This window comes from Ptychodera flava, chromosome 10 (assembly GCF_041260155.1).
Source record: "Ptychodera flava strain L36383 chromosome 10, AS_Pfla_20210202, whole genome shotgun sequence".
Classification (NCBI taxonomy): domain Eukaryota; kingdom Metazoa; phylum Hemichordata; class Enteropneusta; family Ptychoderidae; genus Ptychodera; species Ptychodera flava.
In genome coordinates, this window is record NC_091937.1 from 31,048,400 (window position 1) to 31,069,924 (window position 21,525).

The 21,525-nt window shown below is 42.1% G+C and overlaps 2 protein-coding genes across 5 annotated transcripts in view; one reads left to right on the plus strand and one right to left on the minus strand.

The window, feature by feature from the left end:
• The window catches only part of LOC139142499 (serine-rich adhesin for platelets-like), an 87,981-nt gene extending 80,687 nt beyond the window's left edge, over positions 1–7,294 (minus strand). For 2 of the 4 annotated variants that reach the window (XM_070712452.1, XM_070712442.1), the window contains exons 1-2: positions 7,214–7,294; positions 5,733–5,896 (exon numbers count right to left, since the gene is read on the minus strand). In XM_070712452.1, coding sequence (XP_070568553.1) covers positions 5,733–5,896; positions 7,214–7,259 — 210 coding nt within the window. In that variant the 5' untranslated portion in view covers positions 7,260–7,294. Of the gene's footprint in view, positions 1–5,732; positions 5,897–6,279; positions 6,456–6,793; positions 6,902–7,213 lie in introns of those variants that run through there. The other 2 variants (XM_070712443.1, XM_070712444.1) reach the window with 2 other exon arrangements.
• On the plus strand, positions 7,278–20,659 carry LOC139142500 (large ribosomal subunit protein eL24-like). Its single transcript, XM_070712453.1, has 5 exons — positions 7,278–7,383; positions 7,512–7,587; positions 10,028–10,275; positions 19,516–19,579; positions 20,472–20,659. The coding sequence occupies exons 1-5, from the start codon at positions 7,379–7,381 to the stop codon at positions 20,550–20,552; spliced, it is 474 nt and encodes a 157-aa protein (XP_070568554.1). The 5' UTR covers positions 7,278–7,378; the 3' UTR covers positions 20,553–20,659.
• The last annotated feature ends 866 nt before the right edge of the window (positions 20,660–21,525 follow it).

Consider the following 21,525-nt stretch of genomic DNA (forward strand, 5'->3'; position numbering starts at 1 on the left):
CTTTTAAAGTTGAATTTCAATAATTGATATTTGAAAAATCAAATATACAAAGATAGACAGATTTTTCGCTACTCAATTGATCTTTTTTAAAATATACTTGTATGCATAATATGGGTACATTTTGATGAAACACTTCAGTTTGTGAAGCTGTAGAAAAATCACAACACTATAGTCAATATGAAAGCTCAATTTTACATATGTGGTCATCTTTTGAAGGAAATGTGACTTAATTGAATTTCAGGACACAGAAAGCGTAATTTGATAGATTTCAACAGCACTAGGAGATTACTGGAAATCCACCAATAAATTATTTGATTGATAATAGCAGAAAATCAACAAGTAAAGAATTTGATCCATAATGGCAGACAGATACCACTTAACACAGGAGTGTACTTCTTATTCTTTGTGTTCCAACGACACATTGTAACCACCTGTCGATTTGCAGCAATGCTTTTCCATCATTCGCGCGACATTAGCTGAATGATGTATTTTTTTATGATTAAACTGTAGACAAACAACAACGGAGATGCTACGGTTGGACAGGCACCGCACAAAGGACTAAATTTAGGCAATATGGGAAGAACTCATTCCTTCTGGCTTCTAGAGGTGGCACCGAAGCTGTAATGTTTTCCAAAGCCACAATACAAAGGCAGTGAGATGCTCATTCTCAACTTGGCAGGCAGCCAATTCTGACACGTCCATGCGGCGTTCTAGATCGCACACCTTGCGAAAGTGATTACTTTCTGATTCCCAGGAGGGAAAAAGACTTTTTTGGGGGTTTTACAGTTGGATGGGCCCTTTTAGGTGTACTCCATAAGTACATGTACTGCCCTACAGTTCACCATGAATAATCTATCACAGAGCTTTCCAATCCTACACAATACAAACATACTCTCACATATAAAAATATCGCACACGCTATACAATCGGAATCTGCAGCACTTACGTTTGTAATTTACAATCGATCAGGTTCTTTTGAAATACTAGACAATTATTTCAAACACGGCAAATTCATCATAAATTGAATCAACGTGAATTGTACATTTCAACATCAGCAAAAATATTGACAATGTATCCAGCTTTGGCTTTTATTACTTATTCTCATTTATTTATTTTTGAGATGCTTGATTTAACTCGAAATGAAAAGCATCAGTCGCATGGTACTAACTGAATATAACTGGCAATTATTGTGTAATATTAACTAATAACTCACACTATGGGCAAAGCATGCCTCAATGAAAAAATTAATCAAAGGCTGGGCAATTTTGACAACCACATCAAAAGAAACTTGTATGCACGACACGAACAGGGTGCTTTATCACATGTTCTGGTATAGAAACATGCCTCAGCTGGACAGAGGCCTGTCCAAACACGCACTTCAATCTATTCCCTACACCTCCCTTCTTCATCCACTTACCCAGAATATATGTTTCACTCACAGGGATGTTAAGTGCTGTCGACAATGTTTTGACTCATTTCACCGTCAGCCCTCGGAACGACCTCAGTGATTTCATTGCAGAGTTTAGAGCTTTTTGTAAAATTGGGGAGGGCAGAGGGTTAAATGTGCAGAATTCTGGAACTAATTGCTGAGACCGAAGAAATAAAAGGGTTGCACGTGAATGAGTGAATCTGAGTGTTTGGAACTATGCCTACCTTCTCTCAACATTTTTAAACATTTTGCTGCCAGCTGCTTCTTAAGAATTCCCCATTAACTCTGTATTACCCTCTACTGTCAGCTGGTTTGAAAACCCTTAATCCTGCCAAGTTCATATTTTACCATCAGGTCAAGTTGGTTAAAATTGGTAAAGTACAAAATATCCCATATGGTGCATTGTAACAAAAACGTGAACATTGGAAGGCCCTGGAAGCAGAGATTATATAGATACTGTAAACATGAGTTTTACTTTTACGGACTAAAGCTGCTACGACAGAGCAAGTTGTGTGGGTGAATTGCATACATGTAAGTGTGGTTTTGTCTCAATACTGCTTTTTACTGGCCTGGCTGATGGGGAAGTGATACAGTCTGGTGGGAAAGGGGTTAATACAAAAGCAACACACATCTTTGGTTGTTATAGATGACTGTAACTCTGGGCAAACACACCAATTCCACCTTTTCAATCCATAATGCCACCTACAGTTCTTGGGTTATTGAACTGGGAAGCTTTTCTCTGGCACTACAACTTCTTTGACGAAACATCCATGCTGAGCCCTCATACAGCTGCCAATTAACAAAGCCGCAGTAGAGGTGAGACCCAGACAATTAGGGCAGTGAAACCTTGTACACTAAACCCCGACTGACCTGCATGGCAAAAAGATACTTTTTTGAAATTTCAATCTTTGTAAACAAATTACCATAATTCACTTTCAGGATTTACACGTAACTGTCTGAGGGTTCATTGTATACAGACACGGCTACCGATCCAAAGTAAATGGCCAGACAAGTTCACTGACCGAACTACATGTACATCACATAGGTGAGCTTTTGCCAATATACAGAATACATCAATGGATGACACCAGAAAAGCCCTATTGTAACGTTGCTCAATGCCAGTATTTGAAGACAAAATCTTATTTTTCCGCATTCAAGTAGGTTGACAAAACCACTAGAGTGAACCTTTCACTCCTGCTGTTTAGTATTTCTTGGCTGGAGCATGGGGGAAAGGGAACTTGAAGCTGACAATTACATTTATTTAGAAAATATACGGTGATTTGCCCTCAACATTCCTACGTGACCTTGGCCTCCATTGTCAGTCAGGCCTAGGTTTTGAAGCCATTAGACAAGACCTTAGCTACAATTGTCATAATTCTCTTTTAAGAGGCAATCGGTGTCATCAGCGTAAGAAGTTCATGATGAGGTCACAGCACAAATCAATAACAATAATACACCCACACAACCTGCTTTATTGATCTATCATGATCATTGGCCACAGAAAATAGCCTGAGTCATAGTGGCCGTAATTCCAGTGTCATTTCACAAAGGTGAGCATGTGTTTGGCATTGTTTACCTAGAGTCCCATCCTTGGATACCTGATGGCGTCAATAGCCTTGCAAGCGTGCCTCTCTCTTTACCCTTTCTCATGCAGTCACGATGTGTAACGTCACACCGTTTGAAACCCAATGTGTCAACTTCCTCCGTAATACTGTAATCCGTGCTGGCGGTTTTATGAGGTCTGAGGTTATGCCTAGCAGTTTACTGCCTCGGTTCAAAGTCACTGAATGACATTGTACTTGACAGGTCAATTTCAAATTGAATAAAGCCAAAAGACACCAGGAACCCCTAAAATTTCCAAACCGTATGTTTTAAAGCTGTGCAAACAGGTACCAAAACATATCTCAGTCACACCAATACATGTGGATCAATATTGTAACAGACTGCCTAGCCTTCAGGATCTGAACAAAAAAACACCAGGACCCACGAACTGCACACAAACAGAATCTTGGAAACCGTAGTATTTGACTTCAGTTGTGGTTACAGATGACTTGGCAACTTAAATCTTGAACTGTTCTGTATTTGCTAAAGTCATTTACATCCAGGTCTTGAAAAATATGTCCAAACCTTCCAATTATATGCTTGGACATGACTGCATTACCTTTTACAATGCAGTTGTCAGATTCTGTCACTTACAAACCACTTAAGGCTATCAGTATTTTCCCAAGTATAAATCTTTACTTTTGAAATGCCGCGAGTTGCTAAAACCTTTGAAAACACCCCTGTCCATGAAAAAAGTCTATATAACTATGAACCGGATACGGCCATCAACTTTGTTTACCACTCCTGTGCAATAGTCGGTCACGCCAAACAAACATATTAAGAAAAATACTCATAAGCGGTAGGATAAATGTGACAAAGGGAAAAATAGACAAAGGAATAACGAGTCTGTGAAAAAGACACTGGAAACAGGAAGGACAATCACATATTTTACACAAAGCCGACCAATTCACAATCGTATAAAATATGGCACAATATGTCATGTCGGGAAGTTTAGCACAAAACGTCTATACTGCGACAGTTACCGATAAAGACACAGAAGGCCAGGCCGGGGCCAGGGACAACAACCTATGATAAACTGTAGGTTTTGAAAAAGAGCACATAAATTGTATTGGTAATAGGTGTATACAGATTATAAGAGTTCCATTCATACATAACACTGTTCCTCAGATAGTAGGTATGTGAACACAAGCAATGTCGCGCCGCTAAGGACCAGAGATTGCTCCTCAGTGTTTGCTTGTATTCTCCGTTGACAGGTTAAACACACCGTAATTTCAATTTATGTTTGGTTTCCCAATGGAATGGAAAAGAAAACATGAGTAATGAATCTTTTTCAAACAGCTACATACAGTCTTTTTTGATCAAAAAATAATCTACCCTATGTATCGGGATAAGATCAGCATACACAGCGTCCAAGTCACAGGGTATCTTGCCCAGTGTAGAAATACAAAGAAATACTTAGAAGAAGTTTCACAAGAGTAAAAACTGATGTGTTACCCTAATCAGGTCAATGGCCAGAGAGAGATTATACATAGCCTGACCATCTGTTTGATCTTCGTCTAAAGGGCATTGACCTATACCTTATCAAAAATGTTAAATATCAGCTTTTTTCCAATAAGTTTTAATACTTCATACCAGATTTTCACAAAACTGTTATAACAGCAATAAATCACCTTAGCAACTGGTATACCACTCAGTTTTCACAAGTTTGTATGCACTCTATTGCTAATACAACATGTATGTCATAAAATTTAACTTGTCAAAATCTAGTGGTACACTAGTTGCTGGGATGGTTTATTGCTTAAAGATATATATGAATGTATGTACATACATACATATCACACATGATATGTAGGTATATATATATATATCATTTGTAATATACATAATGAATATATATCTATATAAATATTATATATATATATATATATATATATATATATATATATATATAATATATATATATATATATATATATATATATATATATATAATATATGTGTGCGTGTGTATGTGCATGTAGAAGTACAAACTTATTATTACATAAAACAAATTCCAGGACTCTGGAGGTATATAAATGCGCTCATAAATAAAAATTTAACATTAAAAAGTAAATGCGCTTTTTAAGTCAGCTCACACACTGTAGTGCACGCAAATTTTTATCACACTCCAAAAGGTGAAATGTTGACCTAAGTATTCAACTGTGCTTGTACAACCTGCAGCACCTACAAATTCTGGAATACTACCAGGGCTTTTTCTGTTGCCAAGTCAACGTGCAGCCTACTGAACGATGAACTGGTTGAAGTGGGAGTGTCTGAGCCTGTGAGCACACAAATAACACAGAACTGTCGAGGCTCTCATTAACAATGTCATGTGAGTGTAAATAAGGCTTCGTGATGCACTTCAAACACTGGACAATTTGTCACGAGCCAATACTTCAGAATGAGTTCATTTGCAATGTCGGATAAAAGAAATGTTGAAACCAGCCCTACATGTAACTCCCTGAGCCATCCATCATCGAACGGTGTAGAGACCTATTTTCAATAAATCAAGTTGGTTATTAGCCAACTTATTCATGTTTGAGATAAGGAAACATCTGGCTTAATCCCAAGTGTGTGGACATCATGTAATATATTCACAATTACTCCACAAGCCTGTGAGAAATCCACCTGTTCCAAGGTACACAGCAGGTTGCACACAAAGTACAGTCCTGAACAATAAAGAGTAGAAAGGTGAAACGTACCTGTTGAAGGCTTTCATAACACTCTAGGTTTTCGATTTTGGAGACTGCATTTTTGTCCAGGATAAGAGTTGTACAGTGCTGTTCACTACTCGTTGATTGGGATCTTTCAATTCTCTTTAGTCCACGTGAAGACAGGTCCTTCACCACCATATTTGATCTGTTTTCTGTCAAAAGCATATGTACAGGTGCTGAAGTTAGTAAAAGAAATCCTCTGCAGTAAAAAGGGTACCTCTTTTTATGGCTTCTTTAGGTGATCACAATAGCAGAACGGACCATCAGCAATTAAAGATGTACCTCGTTATGAGCTGCGGATCATCAAATTCTCAGATCATTATTGTCAAGTGCATACACAACCTTTTAATAGGCCTCCTCACTTATACAGCTGTGTCTTATCTTTTTTAATTGATTAAAATTCATGCAACAGTGCGGACAGCATGGCAACCACTTCATCCAACAAGCCTATTATTACATGTAAATGAAGTCCAACACAAACCACTGACGCTTCCAAAAAAATTGACATACAACATGTACAACATTGATGGCTTACCGTACAGGTGTATATCTCAACTTGGAGCAGTCGACTAAAGTAGCACGCAAAGGGTGTAAATATCTACAGCCGCACTTTGCCCAGGGATTGTAATGCACTAGAATGGATGTGCACAGCCACCTAAATCCTCAATCATTGCGGCTGGGTTTAAACTTTTCTTCCGATAAAACTTCAGCCTGTTTGTGACACAGTGTGAACGGTGCTTTGTTAGTCCAGCACAATGCAGAACAACTCAGAACACGTTCCGGCGGACCGCAGTATTGTTGAGCGTGTCGCCGTTTTCCGATAGTAAAGGAACGACAGCCTAGCTGGACCATACACGTAAACAACCACAACAACCAACAACAACAGGCAGACGACACTGTACCAACAACAACACGAGACGACAAGGACGGAAACAGCTAAGTTACGACATTGGACAGTTGGGATATATGGTGCGCGCCTATTTAGCAGTTTATTACAACTAACTAAGACGATGATTACATGGCGCGGTGCCAAAGTCACAAAAATATACCACGTCTCGACCTCTGTTCACCTGGCACAGAGCCAACTAACGTGTTACTCACTCCACTTCGGTTGATTCACAAAGTCCAGGTTGCCACAACAGATGAACAACTAAACGCTAAAAATAAGTGAGACGTAACCCAAGCTAGTACTGATCTCAAAAATGTTTCGCAACGTAGGGAAGCATGAAGAAATCAAATTCTGCACGGCCCACAGGTACAGCAGGTATGGCAGGCATCGCCTTACGGTTTGCCGTGTCCAGACTCGCCTAGCTGCTGGCGGATACATGAACGACTGAATTATTTTTTCTGCAACCATGAAAGCCTTTGCATTTGCGCACGTAATAATTACTTGTCATTTTGACCATTGAATTAAGAAGTCTTTCTGAAAGTTACATAGCAAAATACTGATAAATATAGAGTAAATTTACCTTTCTCCGCAGGTGACCGAAGCCGCCCGGTTGCGAAGTCAGCCATCTTGCAAATTTGAAATCCTTCCCGCTGAACCAACTTCCGGGATTATTCGGAAAACAACTTCGGCAAAGTTCGTGTATACCTTCCCATCATCCTTTTTCGAAGAGCAGCCATCTTGAAAAATGAAGTAAGGAAGTCTTACGTATTTTATCGTCAAACATCACTGTTGATAATGTATCAATTCTCAAGTGAATGAGCTAATAGCCTTTGAAAATTAATAAATTTTCCATCGATGGTTTTATTTTGATTTTTCAGGATCGAGCTGTGCAGTTTTAGCGGGTATAAAATATACCCCGGTCACGGGAAACGCTATGCCAGGACTGATGGCAAGGTAGAGTTTGATGTTACTGTTTAATTATTTTTCACAATTTTGATCAGTTTCGCGTTCATTTAGACATAGAAATTAAAAGCAGTATCGTCGCATATAGCTTCTCTTGTCGTCAATTTCATAATAATAGCATTTTATTACGTCGTAGGTAGGTAACGTTGATGGCGCTGGTCGATCAGGTCTGTCAATGTCAAAACAAACGCTATTACAACTCGTGTTTCATCGAATCTCGGTGTGCATATTCAAAGCAATACTTAAATTAATAGCAAATTATAAGTGATTTAGTTATATAGACTAAACGACTTGTGAAAAGCAAACCAACTCTTGAGTCTTGCAATAGGACTCGAGTATGTGTTTCGTTCTCGTATGTCTTATGAACAACAACAACACTTACAGTGTGCACATGTTTTGCCTCCAAATGCAATCATAGGTTTCCAGTTGTAAGACGTGATCCTTTTTGAAAATCTAGAAACACTAGCTGCTTGTTCCAAGGAACTTGTACTTTAAATCAATACGATGAACACGACACTGTTGGAGCGATGGGTAGCAGCCTGTGTGCAGGTGCCTCCACATTATCTTCACACGACTGTTGATGCAACTGTTCAGTGGTTCTCGCTTGGGACAGGATGTACGGCTACATCTTTACCAAAGTCAGTCGCTCATGGCTCAGAACACAACAATTTTCATTTCTTACAACAGATGCGGTACAATGAAAGTAGCGGTGCTGTGGTTTGCCATGTACTTTCAGAGTCTCAGTCTGCAGCCGCTTGAATGTTTTAAATTCAAGTATGCTGATTGCGGCAATGAGTGTACAGCAGCTGTTGTTAGAAAGATCCTTGTTGAAATCATTTCCAAAATACACAGAAGATCAATTTTAACACAAAGATAATAACAGTATGAATTTGGAACTTGTGGAAGCCACTGATGCTAATCTGTACCTTTCTATGCTGCTAGGGAAACCTTTCTCCAAACTTAGCGATGTGTTTATGGCAGCCATTTTGTTTACAATATTGCTCTCTTTCTAATGTTCAGGGCAGCCCTTGCCGTGTATTGAACCACAAGTTACTGTGATCTTTGATAATCTATACATTCACACCAATAAAATGCCTGTACCTGTCCTTGAATCTGTACCTGAAATTCATATACATCAAACCAAGCACTACAAATAGGACAAATATTGGTCATAGACCTCCATAAATTTTAATTGTTGTGGCATTGATCATTTTGAATAAGTAGACAGCCTTAACTGCATGTTTTCTTTCCCATAGCTTCTCTGTGTCTTACGTTCCTTGTATCTTCACTGGACTTGGATTTGTTCCAAGTCCAATTCAAGTTTATCCGACCCATTTGTAAAGCACTGAAAACTTGACACAAAACACTGGACGAAAAGTCCATGTTGAAATCAATTAACTTTTAAAGTGTCCAAGATATTGCTTTGCCCATAAATGCTACTCTAGGATTGCACCTTATGGCCTATGACGTTATATGTTTATTTCCATGCACATTTATTGTAGGCATGTGCTGGATAATTGATAAACAAAAGTGTGAAAAGTGCACTTTTCAAATATGCACCAGTCAACTTTTTGTGCCTTTTCAAAGCTTGCCCAATCTAAAAGTATGTGTAAAAATAAAGTATTGCACACCTTCTTGATCTTGACTGTAAGACAGGGCACCCATTTGTATCACATCTTGAGCGTGTTCTTTAGAGAACCAATTGGGTTTTGTTGATGTGTCGCTATCCCCTCTTTGAATATGAATGAAGTCCTCTTCCACCTGTTGTGCAGACCACTACTGCCAACTGTGCCTTACTTGGTGCCAGGCCTTGTGTCAAAATCTGACAACCTGTTGTGTCATCCATGAAACACAGATTTTGCCGGCTTTGTAAACATTTTGGTCAAATTACCATTGTGAATTATCTCCCATGAAGGTAGTCTGATGCATATATAAGTGGGGAAAGACTTTTTCAATGGCCCTTTACACGTTAATGTAACAAAGTGCAGTTTGTCAGTCCTTCACACAATCTTCTATTTCATACAGGTACATTTTACTGTTTATTAGTCAGTCCATCTGGTCAGTGGAGTTGCTAATCCAAAGTTCAGAGCAGAAGTTTAGCTGTCCCCATGCATCAGACCACTTCATTGCTTCCCTCACTTCATTTCCTCTCCCCCCCCCCCCCCCCCCCCCGCCCCCGAACGGTCAAACAAGAAGCAGCAGTAAAACAATGTAACTATTCAGTGAGGGTGACTTGCCATCTAAATAGTACCATTGTCAAAATAGTGCATACAGTTGTTATAATTCAATATTTGTACTTTTTGCTTACTGGAAGATTTTGAAACAAAAGACCCGAGTTTGAAATAGCCATCCACGGCCTCGAAAATATGTGGGTTTCCTCCCGTTTTCATGATCAGTATTCTACAGAGATCGTTGAACCTTCTTGTTTCAGGTTTTCTACTTCCTCAGCGCCAAGACAGAGGCATCTTTTAAGATGCGGCGCAACCCCCGTAGGATAAACTGGACGGTGCTGTACCGACGCAAGCACAAGAAAGGCACTCAGGAGGAGGTGTCAAAGAAGAGGACAAGGCGTACCGCCAAGTTCCAGAGAGCCATCACTGGCGCGTCCATGAGTGAAATCTTGGCTAAGAGGAATCAGAAGCCAGAAGTACGGAAAGCACAAAGAGAACAGGCAATCAGGTAAGATTTTCAAGATGTTAACCCTCTTTCTCCCGATGACAGTGTACTATAAGTTACCAAGTGTGACTTGGTTGCAACATATCATTGGATTGCCCAGTTGGTACGCTTGACATAGTAAAGCAAAGTAGTTGCCTCCTGCATTGTTTTCTGTGTTTGATAGCATTTCATAGTCTAGGGTTACTACTAAAAAGAACTTGGGATATAAGAGTAACTTGTGCCTGGGCAATTAATGTTCACTTTTAACTGAGATGTAGATAATGCTTGGTATGTTCATGGTAGCTTACAACTAATTCCCACCTGGGAGAAAGAGGGTTAAATCTTTAGTTAAGAACTTTTAGAAGACAAGCTTTGAAAACTCAAAGAATATATATTTCAAATATTAATCTTTCAGTCTACAGGGAGCGTCTTTGTTATGTTAAAACCCTTTTCCTGCCAAGTCGGTGAAAATACGCTTGAAATTCGGTGTAGCTAGAATCTGAGCAGCCACGGCCGTTATCCTGCCAAGGCGGTGGAAATCGGGCTACTTTTTGGTACCCCCTTTCCTGCCTAGTCGACGGAACTACGTGTAGCAAACCCTTGCTCGCGCTAGGGGTCGTTCGAGGACAGGTTTTGGGCGAGGAACGGCGTTTGCTCTCGAAATGGGTTCACAGAGAGTCCAACGACAGGGAAAGGTGCGGAAGCTACCCAGCCAGTCCCCCACCCCGGTGGGGGACTGGTTTTTTTTGGGGGGGACGAGTAGCGTACTTGGCAGGTTAGCACGTTGACGTATTCTAGCGGAGTTTGGGTTAACTTGGCTCTGAGGCACTACATAGATTGCGGCCGAAATTGACCGTCTCGGCAACGCTAATCTGTAAGGCAACCGCCTAAGACCGCCTCAGCTGGCGGTGCAATTTTTTGCCAATGGTGCGAGACGAAAATCACGGACTTGGTCCTGATTGACGGGAAGTGCGGACGGATTTGACGGACTCGGCTTTCTGTAAGGCAACCGCCTAAGACCGCCTCAGCTGGCGGTGCAATTTTTTGCCAATGGTGCGAGACGAAAATCACGGACTTGGTCCTGATTGACGGGAAGTGCGGACGGATTTGACGGACTCGGCTTGATTAGTCCCTGACATGGAACTGATCCGAACGGACTTGAGCGACATTTGTGAAGGGTAACCACCGCTTTAACCGACTTGTTACCTTCTCGAAAGACTACCCACTCAGATGTCGGACGTTGTCGGCTGCACTTGGCTCTAGACGTTCAAGCCGTGCAACGAAACACACCGCCTCAGCCTTGCCATTCAGGAACATGGCCTCAAAATTTGATACCATTGTTCACCGACTTGGCGGCTGCGGTTAGGTGCGTGAACCGTTGTTCACGACTTGTTACGCCTATGTTGTCCCTGTGAAGTTCGGCTAACGGCCGAGTCTAACGGGAGTTGGCAGACCTGTGTTTGGTTTATACCGTAGTATGACCGACTCAGGTAGAGGTACCTGTCGGTATATTCCGAGTTTTACGCACTCGGGCGTCAATGACGGGTCGTCATCACCGCTGATGACGTAGACGTGCTGGCCACGTTATTTGAAGGAGTCATGTTTGCCCAACGGACGAGGCCGAGACAGCCGTTGACAATTTTGGCATCCTTCATCTTTGACCGCCTTAGTTGGGTAAGCCGCTCGGCAGGCGACGGTTATGACCTAAACAAGCCGCTGAAGCACTGTTCGTTGCCGTACAAGAACGAGACGGCCAGTCCATTACTGCTTAATGGGCGATCTGTCGGGTTGGCTTGTCACCGACTTGGATGACAATACGCCCTGCGCAGGCGTACTTAGAAGGGACATGAGGTTAAAGATACGGGTTTCCCACCCGTACTAAACATGGGCTTGGGCCAACGTCCTTGGGTGGCAGGTGCGCATGCCACGTACCCAGCTGGACGGAATGTCAAGTTGAGATGCTAATGACATTGACTATGTTATGCTAAGTGCTCGAGGGATTTGCATCGCAAATGAGTATTATTAGCATATCAAATGGTGCGGACAGGCAATTTACATGACGGGTAGGAATGTCAGCGCCGGTTGGTGGACTGATTGCCGTAGGTCCATTATAATAACAGGTGGATGCATATATTAACACCCCTGCGTCCAATCATGTCCAGGGCTTTGTTTCCCTGTGGCTTTAAAAGGGAGGGACCTGCTAGTCTGTCGACACTGTTCCAGACATGAGCTTGACGGACCGCAAAAGTTTTCTGAAGGCGAGCAGACGACTGAAGCTCAAAGATGCAGAGTCTCCGGGCGGTAGTGGTAGCGATCGTTGTGATGTCCCTAGTAAACGTTCTAAGAAGTCGGGCAAGAAACGCTCCCGTAAGGCGAAGCTATCTCCGGCTGAAAAACCCAGTGGTAAGCGTAAACGTAAGAGCGATCGTTCTGCCGATGAGGATGATGACGGGTCACCGGTCGCCAGTGGTTCTCACCCGGCTGCTCCGGGAGAGACTACTTCACCTGCAGAGGCTACATCTGCTCTTGTGGGAGATACTTCACCTGCACAGACTACGTCTGCTGCTGCTAGTGAGACAGTGAGTAACGAGACGGCTGATGCCATTGGTTCTCCCCCGGCTGCTCCGGGAGAGACACCACCTGTTGCTACTATGAGCCCTCATCCTGCGTCAGGAGAGGTTCCTGTGCCCAGTGCGAAAGAGCTTGAGTCCTCGTCATCAGCAGAGGCTGCCGAGCCCGCTCCTGCCATAGTTTCGTGTGCTGCGATGTCCCCGCCGAAAAAGATAGTGCGGAGGGTTCGTTATCAGGATAGCCCACCTGATTTTGAGCCAGATATGATCCTTGATGCCGCTACGGGCGAGTTCAGGCCCAGACGCCCAGACGACGGTGATATCACCGCTGAGTCCGACTCGGAGGTTGACGAGGATGCGGCAGAGGACGATGACTTTTATGACAGGCAGTATTAGGTGAGGCAAGCTCTGACGACGATGATGACTTTGCTGCTGTGTTGGCGGAGGACGACACCCCTCCTGTCTGGCGTATGTCGGAGACTACCGATGCTAATATATTTGAGGAGACCGATTTTGACCATGAGAGAGGACCGACTTTCACCTTGCCCAGCCACTCCCGTGAGCTCGATTACTTTTTTAAGTTTATTCCAGCTACACTGATCAGATTGGCCAAGGACGAGACTAATAAATACGCCAAATTCCACCAGCGATATATCGCTAGGAAAATAGATAAATACTGGCGTAACGCTGACTACCGAGAGGTGCACTGCAGGCGTTCATTGGCGTCTTAGTCTGTATGGGTGTCGACCGTAAATCATCAGTGGAGGATTATTGGTCTAGCGATCCCTTTCTGAGAAACCAGGGTATTTCTACTGTGATTACCCGCAGTCGCTTTCAGCAGCTTATGCGATACTTTCATCTGGCAGACCCAGAGAACGATCCACGTCGTGATCCTGATGAGGCACGCCGCCGACGTCGGTGTCAGGAGGATCCCCTGTATAAATCAATCCATGGATGGAGCCCATAGTTGACCGGTGCGTAAATAATTATAAGATGGGTAGAGAGATCTCCATCGACGAGGGCATGGTGCGATTTAAGGGCCGTTCTAAATTTAAGCAGAGATTACCGCATAAGCCTGATCGAGACGGTTTCAATATATGGCAGCTGTGCGACTCCACCACTGCATACATCGCTAACTTTGCACCGTACCTAGGTGTGAAATTTCGGGATCGGACTGATGGGAGACGGCAGGAGCGAGGTGTGGTGAAAAGAATTACGATGGAGCTGGTCCAGCCATTCTGTGGATATAATCACAGCCTATTCTGTGATAGCCTGTTTAGCACGGTCGTTACTGCTAGAGAGCTGATGGAGACCGGGATCTACATGATCTACGTAATCGTCGCACCATGCCCCCTCAATAATTCCGCCGGGTAAGAGGAAGCGCCTTCCTCTGTCTGTTGGGGATATGAAAGCCACAACCAGAACGGACTCTCGTCTTAACATCACTGCTTATCAGGATAGTAACGCTCAGGTGCTGATCTTGAATACGGTCTATCCACCCTTGGAGTGCGTGCCAGTGGGGGAGGGAGACAAGCGGCGACAAGTGCCTCTGTCGCTGTATAATTATCGCCGGTACATGGGAGGCGTCGACCGAGCCAACCAGAAGCGCAAGTACTTTCACACTGGGCGCAAGAACCACAGATGGTGGACATATCTGGCATGTTACCTGATTGATGTTGCCCTGGTAAATGCATATATATGCTTCAAGCATGTACACCCTGATAGTAAGCTGACCCATAAGATGTTTCATCTGCGTGTCGGGAAACAACTCATTGGCGGTTATTGTGGGCGATCGCAGCCCAGTGTGAGAGAGGTCGAGGCCACCGTTTCTCTTGCCTCGTACATCAATCCACAAATCAGCCGATGCACGTTGTCAGCCGTTTGGAGGGGTGGCAGAAATGCTGTAAAGTATGCAGCAGAGAGGGTAAGACCACTGCGAGCGGACGACTGTCTGAGACGTCCAAAATGTAGTCTGTGCGGGGTTCATCTTCACGAGGGCGAGTGTTTTGCGGCTTTTCATCATCGCATGATGCTACGAGGTAAGAGGAGCATTGGCGTGCAGACCTCTACTCACACAGCCCCGACGACACCCATCAGCAAGAGAACCCGACGTAAATAACGGACAGGGGACAGCTTCGCCTAACAGTGGCTTGACTGTATTCTGAACACGGACCATGATCACATTTGCTTGAGCACGGTTGTGCCGTTTGTTTGTGCTTTACGATCCCGCTGATTGTAAATTGAAAACGGATTATTTTGTACAATCCCCCGATTGTAATCTTTGTAACACGGACCATGCACTCGGACGTCGAGACAGACTCTGAGATTTATTATTCGGCATAATGTAAATTATTCCCGAATAAATACTATCTATGGATCGCATATTTTCGTTTGTTTTGTTTAGACGGATTATTTTGTACAATTCCCCCTATTATAATTTTTGAAACACGGATCTGCCACCCCGATTGTAATTTTTGAAACACGGACCATGCACTCGGAAGTCGAGACAGACTCCGAGATTTATTGTTCGGCATAATGTAAATTATTCCCGAATAAAATACTATCTATGATCGCATATTTTCGTTTGTTTTGTTTTTACCCCCACTTTCGTTTTTGGCAGATCCGTAAGGAGGCTATAGTAATGGATGAACGTGCGTTGTATCACGTGGAGGGGCACAGCCCAACGGAGGCTGTGCTCGTGCGACGTAGACGTTGTACCAACCATCTGTCGTTGGGGTTAGTGCATAGAGCAGTTGCACTGTCCAGAGCTAAGGTGGTACAAAACTGCACCTTAGTAACAACTGCACAACTAACCTGTTAGGAAACGGTAACACTAACGAGCTAAGTGTTCACTGAACTGGCCAAACTACGTACACGCCTTCCTTCAATGGCGGAACTATGTCGTTGACACTACGTCAAGCAGACTGCACTGTGCGACTCTTCCAAGTCGTTCAAAGTACGTGGCCAAGTGACACAACCCAGGGGAAACAGGACAGGTTTGAGGGTGCTGCCGCACCCATAGCACTAACCCCTGGGTCTTCTACTAACCCACGAGAGAGGTGACGTTTCCCCGGTGTGGCCGTGCGTGCCGGCGAACGAGCTTTACTTCCGCGAAAGTAAGCTAGAAAAGGGCATAAAAGTGCACGTCCCCCGGGGCAAACAACGCCCGTGACCTCGTCATTTTCTGGACACAACCTCATCAGCGGTTGCCCTCTATACGGGCATGCAAAAATTTTTGAAGTCTAACACGTATATGGTCGGTAATCGTACCCCGAAAATGCGGTATTCAGGGCTCACTCTAGGCTATGACAATCATTAGCCATCTGATTAGCCAATACATTTTTCTTTAGCCAAATGAAGCAACCATTAGCCAATGCACCATAATTGCGGGACTCAAAATGAGAAAGATTAAAACATATATGGATGACAAGTTGGACTGTTTATTGTTCAAACGTGAAAATACACATTATACTGGTATTGACTATTGGTTTTACAGATTTTTCACCTGATGTGGTATCAATATTGTCTATAAACTTTGATGCAACATATTTTACCACAAAATCCAAATCTTTCGCGACGAAATATAAACTCCGCATTGTAATGGGGATGTGACTATAGTTTCTTTTTGCTGCTTTTGGCATTTCGTCGTTTTGAACGCTACAGTTAGCAGAACACGCAAATTTGTGATCACCTGTTCTCTCGTGTTTTACAAAATCATCAGCTTTAGGTATATCTGACTGTCTTCTCGTCGTGAAAATATTGGTTTTGCCAGCTCTGATGCAGAAATTGCAGAAAAACATGCGTTTTTTCTCCATCGTGGCGGAGCCAGGGAAATCGTCTGAACCAATCGGGTTTCATCTTTCGCTTTGCTGTGAGCAATTTTATCCCTTCTGTCGCTGCTCCGCTTTCTCTCTTCTCATCGCCACCATTTTTCGATTGCTCCGTTTCTTTTCTCGAGGGTCCCGGAGTTCACCAGAAGTCGGCAAGACTTCGTTTCGAATCCATTCTAATGCTAATCAGTCGGACATTGAGAGATCGAACGTGCTATTGCTGAGCAAATGTCATAACATTCAGTACACGTGCCAGTGGCCGAAAGTTTCCGAACGTCGTTCGGGAAATATCATACTAGCCGATGGTGACGTCCGAATCGTGTCGAGGACCCAGTCGGGAGACATCGGAAGCATTCGGTCACTATCGACACCAACAACGCAGCCTCGATTTTGCCTTGCGAAACGCAGAGCACAGAACTTCCTGCTGCCGATGCGTTGTCGGAATGAAGTTATATGAAAGTTGGTTTGATTATTCAAAAGCGATATTTTTTGGGGAAATACCTTTCTTCGCCAATTAAATCGCCAAATTCAATTTCTGGTCGCCATTTGAAATTTTTTGTAGTTTTTGGCGAGCTGGCGATCGGGTTAGCGGGAGCCCTGGGTATTTTCCCGCCAAATGCCTGGCAGGAAAGCGTGCAGGAGAGCCTATCTTCTGTAGACACGGAAAAGGGGGCCGGTTTTGACCGACTTGGCAGGATAACGGACAGGGGCGCTCGGCAGGAAAAGGGTTTTAAGGGTAGGAACCCAGTAAATTTTACGGGGATTCCCCCATGGCATATCAATGCAATCATAATAAGGTCAACAGAATGATACCGTATTCCCAAAGTATTTACCTATCTTGCTAAACCTCAGCAAAAACATTTGTAACAATAGTAACATAGGGATTTGTAGCAGATTCATAACACAAAACATGCTATGATATGTAAACAGCAATAAATTATTTGAACAGGTGATTGTTTTGAACTAATTGTTACAAATTCTGCATCTGTCAGGTTTTTCGTAGGATCTATTTTGCCTGGAAATGGGAAGATAGTAAATGATTTTGGAACCATGGAACCATTCCTGTTGTCCCCAATTTGATTTTGATGACGTTTTCATTCAATTTCACGTGTCAACCTGTCAGTATCTATCAGTAATAAGCTTAACCCTTTGAGCGCCAAAGTCAATTTTTGTCGCAATTATAAAATGTACCCCAGTCAAATTTTTCCAGATTTTTGCCAAAATTTTAATGAAAAAGTGTAGCCAATGAAATGTGACGTCTGTTTGGTCCAAAATTATCGAAAAAATTACAGAAAAATTCATAAAATTGGTAAAATGTTGCACTAAAATTTTGATGGGAAAAATTACAGCACTCAAAGGGTTGATATAAGTGTTTTTTTGACGTCATGGTGTGTACCACAAATTTGCACACTGCAATATTTATTTACTTGGACTTGGAATTTGTAATATAGTTGACAGTATGTGGGGCAAAGGTGGTCAAAGAGCATCCCCACTCAATATATATCAGTAAGAGGCCCAGTTTGATATACACACAGCAATATTCATTTATTTGGAAAGGGTGTTTGTATGTTACTTTCTTTGTATGGGGCAGAGGTGTTCAGACAGAGTCAATCAGGCTTGAAGAAGATCAATTATTTGACTGACCTGTTCATATGTGAATTCATCAATCACGCATTTATTCGACACAATAGTCCCTTGGGAAGGGATTAAAGTATTCATTCATAATCGGTAATATACAGACTTTTGTCAAGAACAGATTAGTTCATTACGTGCATGTTATAATATCTAGGTGTGGAGAGAAAAATGCTTGAGCTAAAGGATCGAATCATGTCATTTGATTTCAAAAGAATATCACCATAGCTAAGTTACAGTGTTGTGTGTGTGCTGCAATGTGGAACAAGTACATCTCCATCTAAACTGACAAAGATTTTCGATATATTCAACACCTTTCCGAAAAGAGAGCGTAACCGTAATCCTGCCAAGTTCATATTTCACTGTCAGGTCAAGTTGGTTAAAAACTAGTTTGGCATAACGGGTCCCACAATTTCCATTTTAACAAAGATTTGATAATTTGAAGGTGCCCAATGCCTAAATACTGTAAATTTGGTTTTACTGACAAAACCTGCTATAACATACCAAGCCAAATAGAGTAAAATATGTGTAGATATGGCTTGATACTGCTTGTTTACGAATTCGGCAGACAGAGAAGTGATACTGTCTGACAGGGTAAGGCTTAAAGGTGTACAATAGGGTGTTCAGCAGCTGTATGTCAAATTAATTAATTTATGTGATGAAACTGTCCGAGGAAAAGAGAGGATTGACATGGTGTGTACTATTAAATGTCAACAATATTGCAAAATTGGGTCGAGGACAGTAGGTGAAATAAATGTGATGTAAATACGAGAAATTATATCAGGTTAATCTCTAGGAAGTGAATAAATCCCCGGATTCTATCACTAAGTCAAGATGTCCTGTGGTTAAAGTATTGTGTTTGTTATTTGAATCAGTGTTCAAATGTGACAACTGTGTTTTTGCTAAGGTTCTGGAACACAGGTAAATGATTTGGGAACCCTGGTAAGATTTCTGCTGTCTCTAAATCTGATTGCATTGGTATACCAAGGGGAACCCCATTAAAATGACTTGGGAGCCCCATAACATTTAACGGGTACCGGCCTTAACAAAAACGCTGTGACAAGTCATTTTGCTGTATGTCTGGTCGTCTTTTTATTTCTTTCTGGCCCGATGTTTGTTCTTCATTTTCATGCCGTATCAAGGTTCCTTCCAGCAAAGTATCTTCTGGAAGGTATCAGACACAGGTTGACACCTTTGTGACGCTCTCTTTGCATTGTCTTTTGTTTTCTCAGAGCTGCCAAGGAAAAAAATAGAGCGAAGGAAGCTGCAAAGAAAGCATCACAACAAACTGTTAAGGTGAGTGCTGAATCTTGTCAGTGTTGTCGTATTTTGTATAAGATTTGGCATTCCAAGTGAAAAGTTCAGTATCGAATGAAAAGACCCAATATCTCAATTTTAGCTGCTGTACCCCTCATTGTCTGCATTTGAAACTTCATTGACACTGATGACGTATTTCTTATTTCATCAAAAAATGAAAACATGTTCTATCAAACAGGAACTTTTAACAATTTAGTGTATCAACTCAGTGTTAGCCATTATTCATACTAGTATGCTTTGGTACAGAGCACTACAAATGGAGGCACCAAGTGAATTCATATCAGGGTGTTTGGCCAAATTTACAGCGTCTCAGAACCTTCCAGCCCATTGGCTTGCTGAAAATTGTTTCTGTTGAATTTTTTCCAAAAAGCCAATTAACTGCTTAATAGCCCTAGTTTGAGAACATTTAAGTTGCTGTAAATATTGACAATTGACCAATCAGATAAAAGCTTCCGAGATGCAGCACAATACCAGAAGGGTGCTTTGCCCAAGTGGTGTAAACCACTTAGTAAACACATGGGTGCGAAAGTCACTGCAAAGAGGCAACAGAAGTCAGCCTCGATACTTTAAATCTTTAACAGGCAATCAGCATAAGGCTACACAACTCACGATGAGAAACAAGGTTGTCTTTTGATCGCATAGTAATTTGTAATTTGCATAATCTGATACTGTGTTACAAACATTGTATCCATTATGTCTGCCATGAATAATCAGAGAAAGCAGGGGTGGGTCTATCCCCACAGAGAATTCTTAGAGCAGAAAAGAGAGCAGTGAAAGGGTCGATTCACAGACTTTGTAATCTCTAATCAAAATAAAAGAGCACAATAACCTTCCTCCCCATTCTCATTTATGTCTTGTTATTCCTACACAGACCCAAGGGAAGTCTGCACCAAAACAGAAAGTCCCCAAGACAGTGAAATCAGCAGCTCCACGTGTCGGCGGCAAGCGTTAAAAAAAATGAAGAAAACTCAGTTTCATGCAGACCTGAATGTTTCAAACATGTCATCTTTGTATTATATATTATTTTACGAGCAAGTAAAGTGATGGCTCTGGACTTGACTTTTGTGTGTCTGTGTGTGTGGTCTGTTCTGTAGAGCAATGTGTCTACTAAGCTAGTATTACCCACCTGTTCTTCTCTAGTGTTCTCCCACACCCATGGAAATCAGTTTGCTTGTGAAAGGCCAACTCCAGCAAAGTCCAAGAAATTCCAAAGTTTACCTCACCTTTAACCCTTTCATGGCTTTGATATGACCCAATCCTATTGTTTTCCATGGTAAAGTTGGATGTGGTCAGGAAGGGGTGAAAACTTTAGGAAACTAGAGTCTGCTGAACATCTCTCCAATGGGAAACAAACAACGGACATCTTACTTGCAAACAAGCATGCATTACAGCTCCACAAACATGACAATATAATATTAAAGTGTTCCAAGCATTTTGTTGTGTGTGCAAAATAGTTTCTTGGACTACTACCAAAATCTAGTAGAGGGGCCCGTTATTGCCACCACAGCCTGCATAAATTAACATTGTACAATCTTATCATTGACAACTGGATTGTATCCCAGATTGGAATACATTTGTCAACAATAACATTGTATGTTGTACAGAACACATCGTTTCAGAATCCTACTACTTAGTATTTAAGGTAGTATGCGCCTCGAAAGTGAAAGACTAAACTTTTGCTCAAACTTTCCCTAAGGAATCTTTCAACTATTTTCGTTCAAAATCAATAATAAAAATCGGGGGGTCACCATGCAAATTTTTGTATTAGAGAAACATTACCGATGATTTACTGCTATTTAAATTCAAAATGACATCCATCCCTGTGTAAATTCTATGGAGAAAAATACATTTTTAATTTTTTGAAAACAAGATGATGAAAATGTTTCTCACATGAAGAGCTTTAAAATGATCCGCCACAAGAGGTA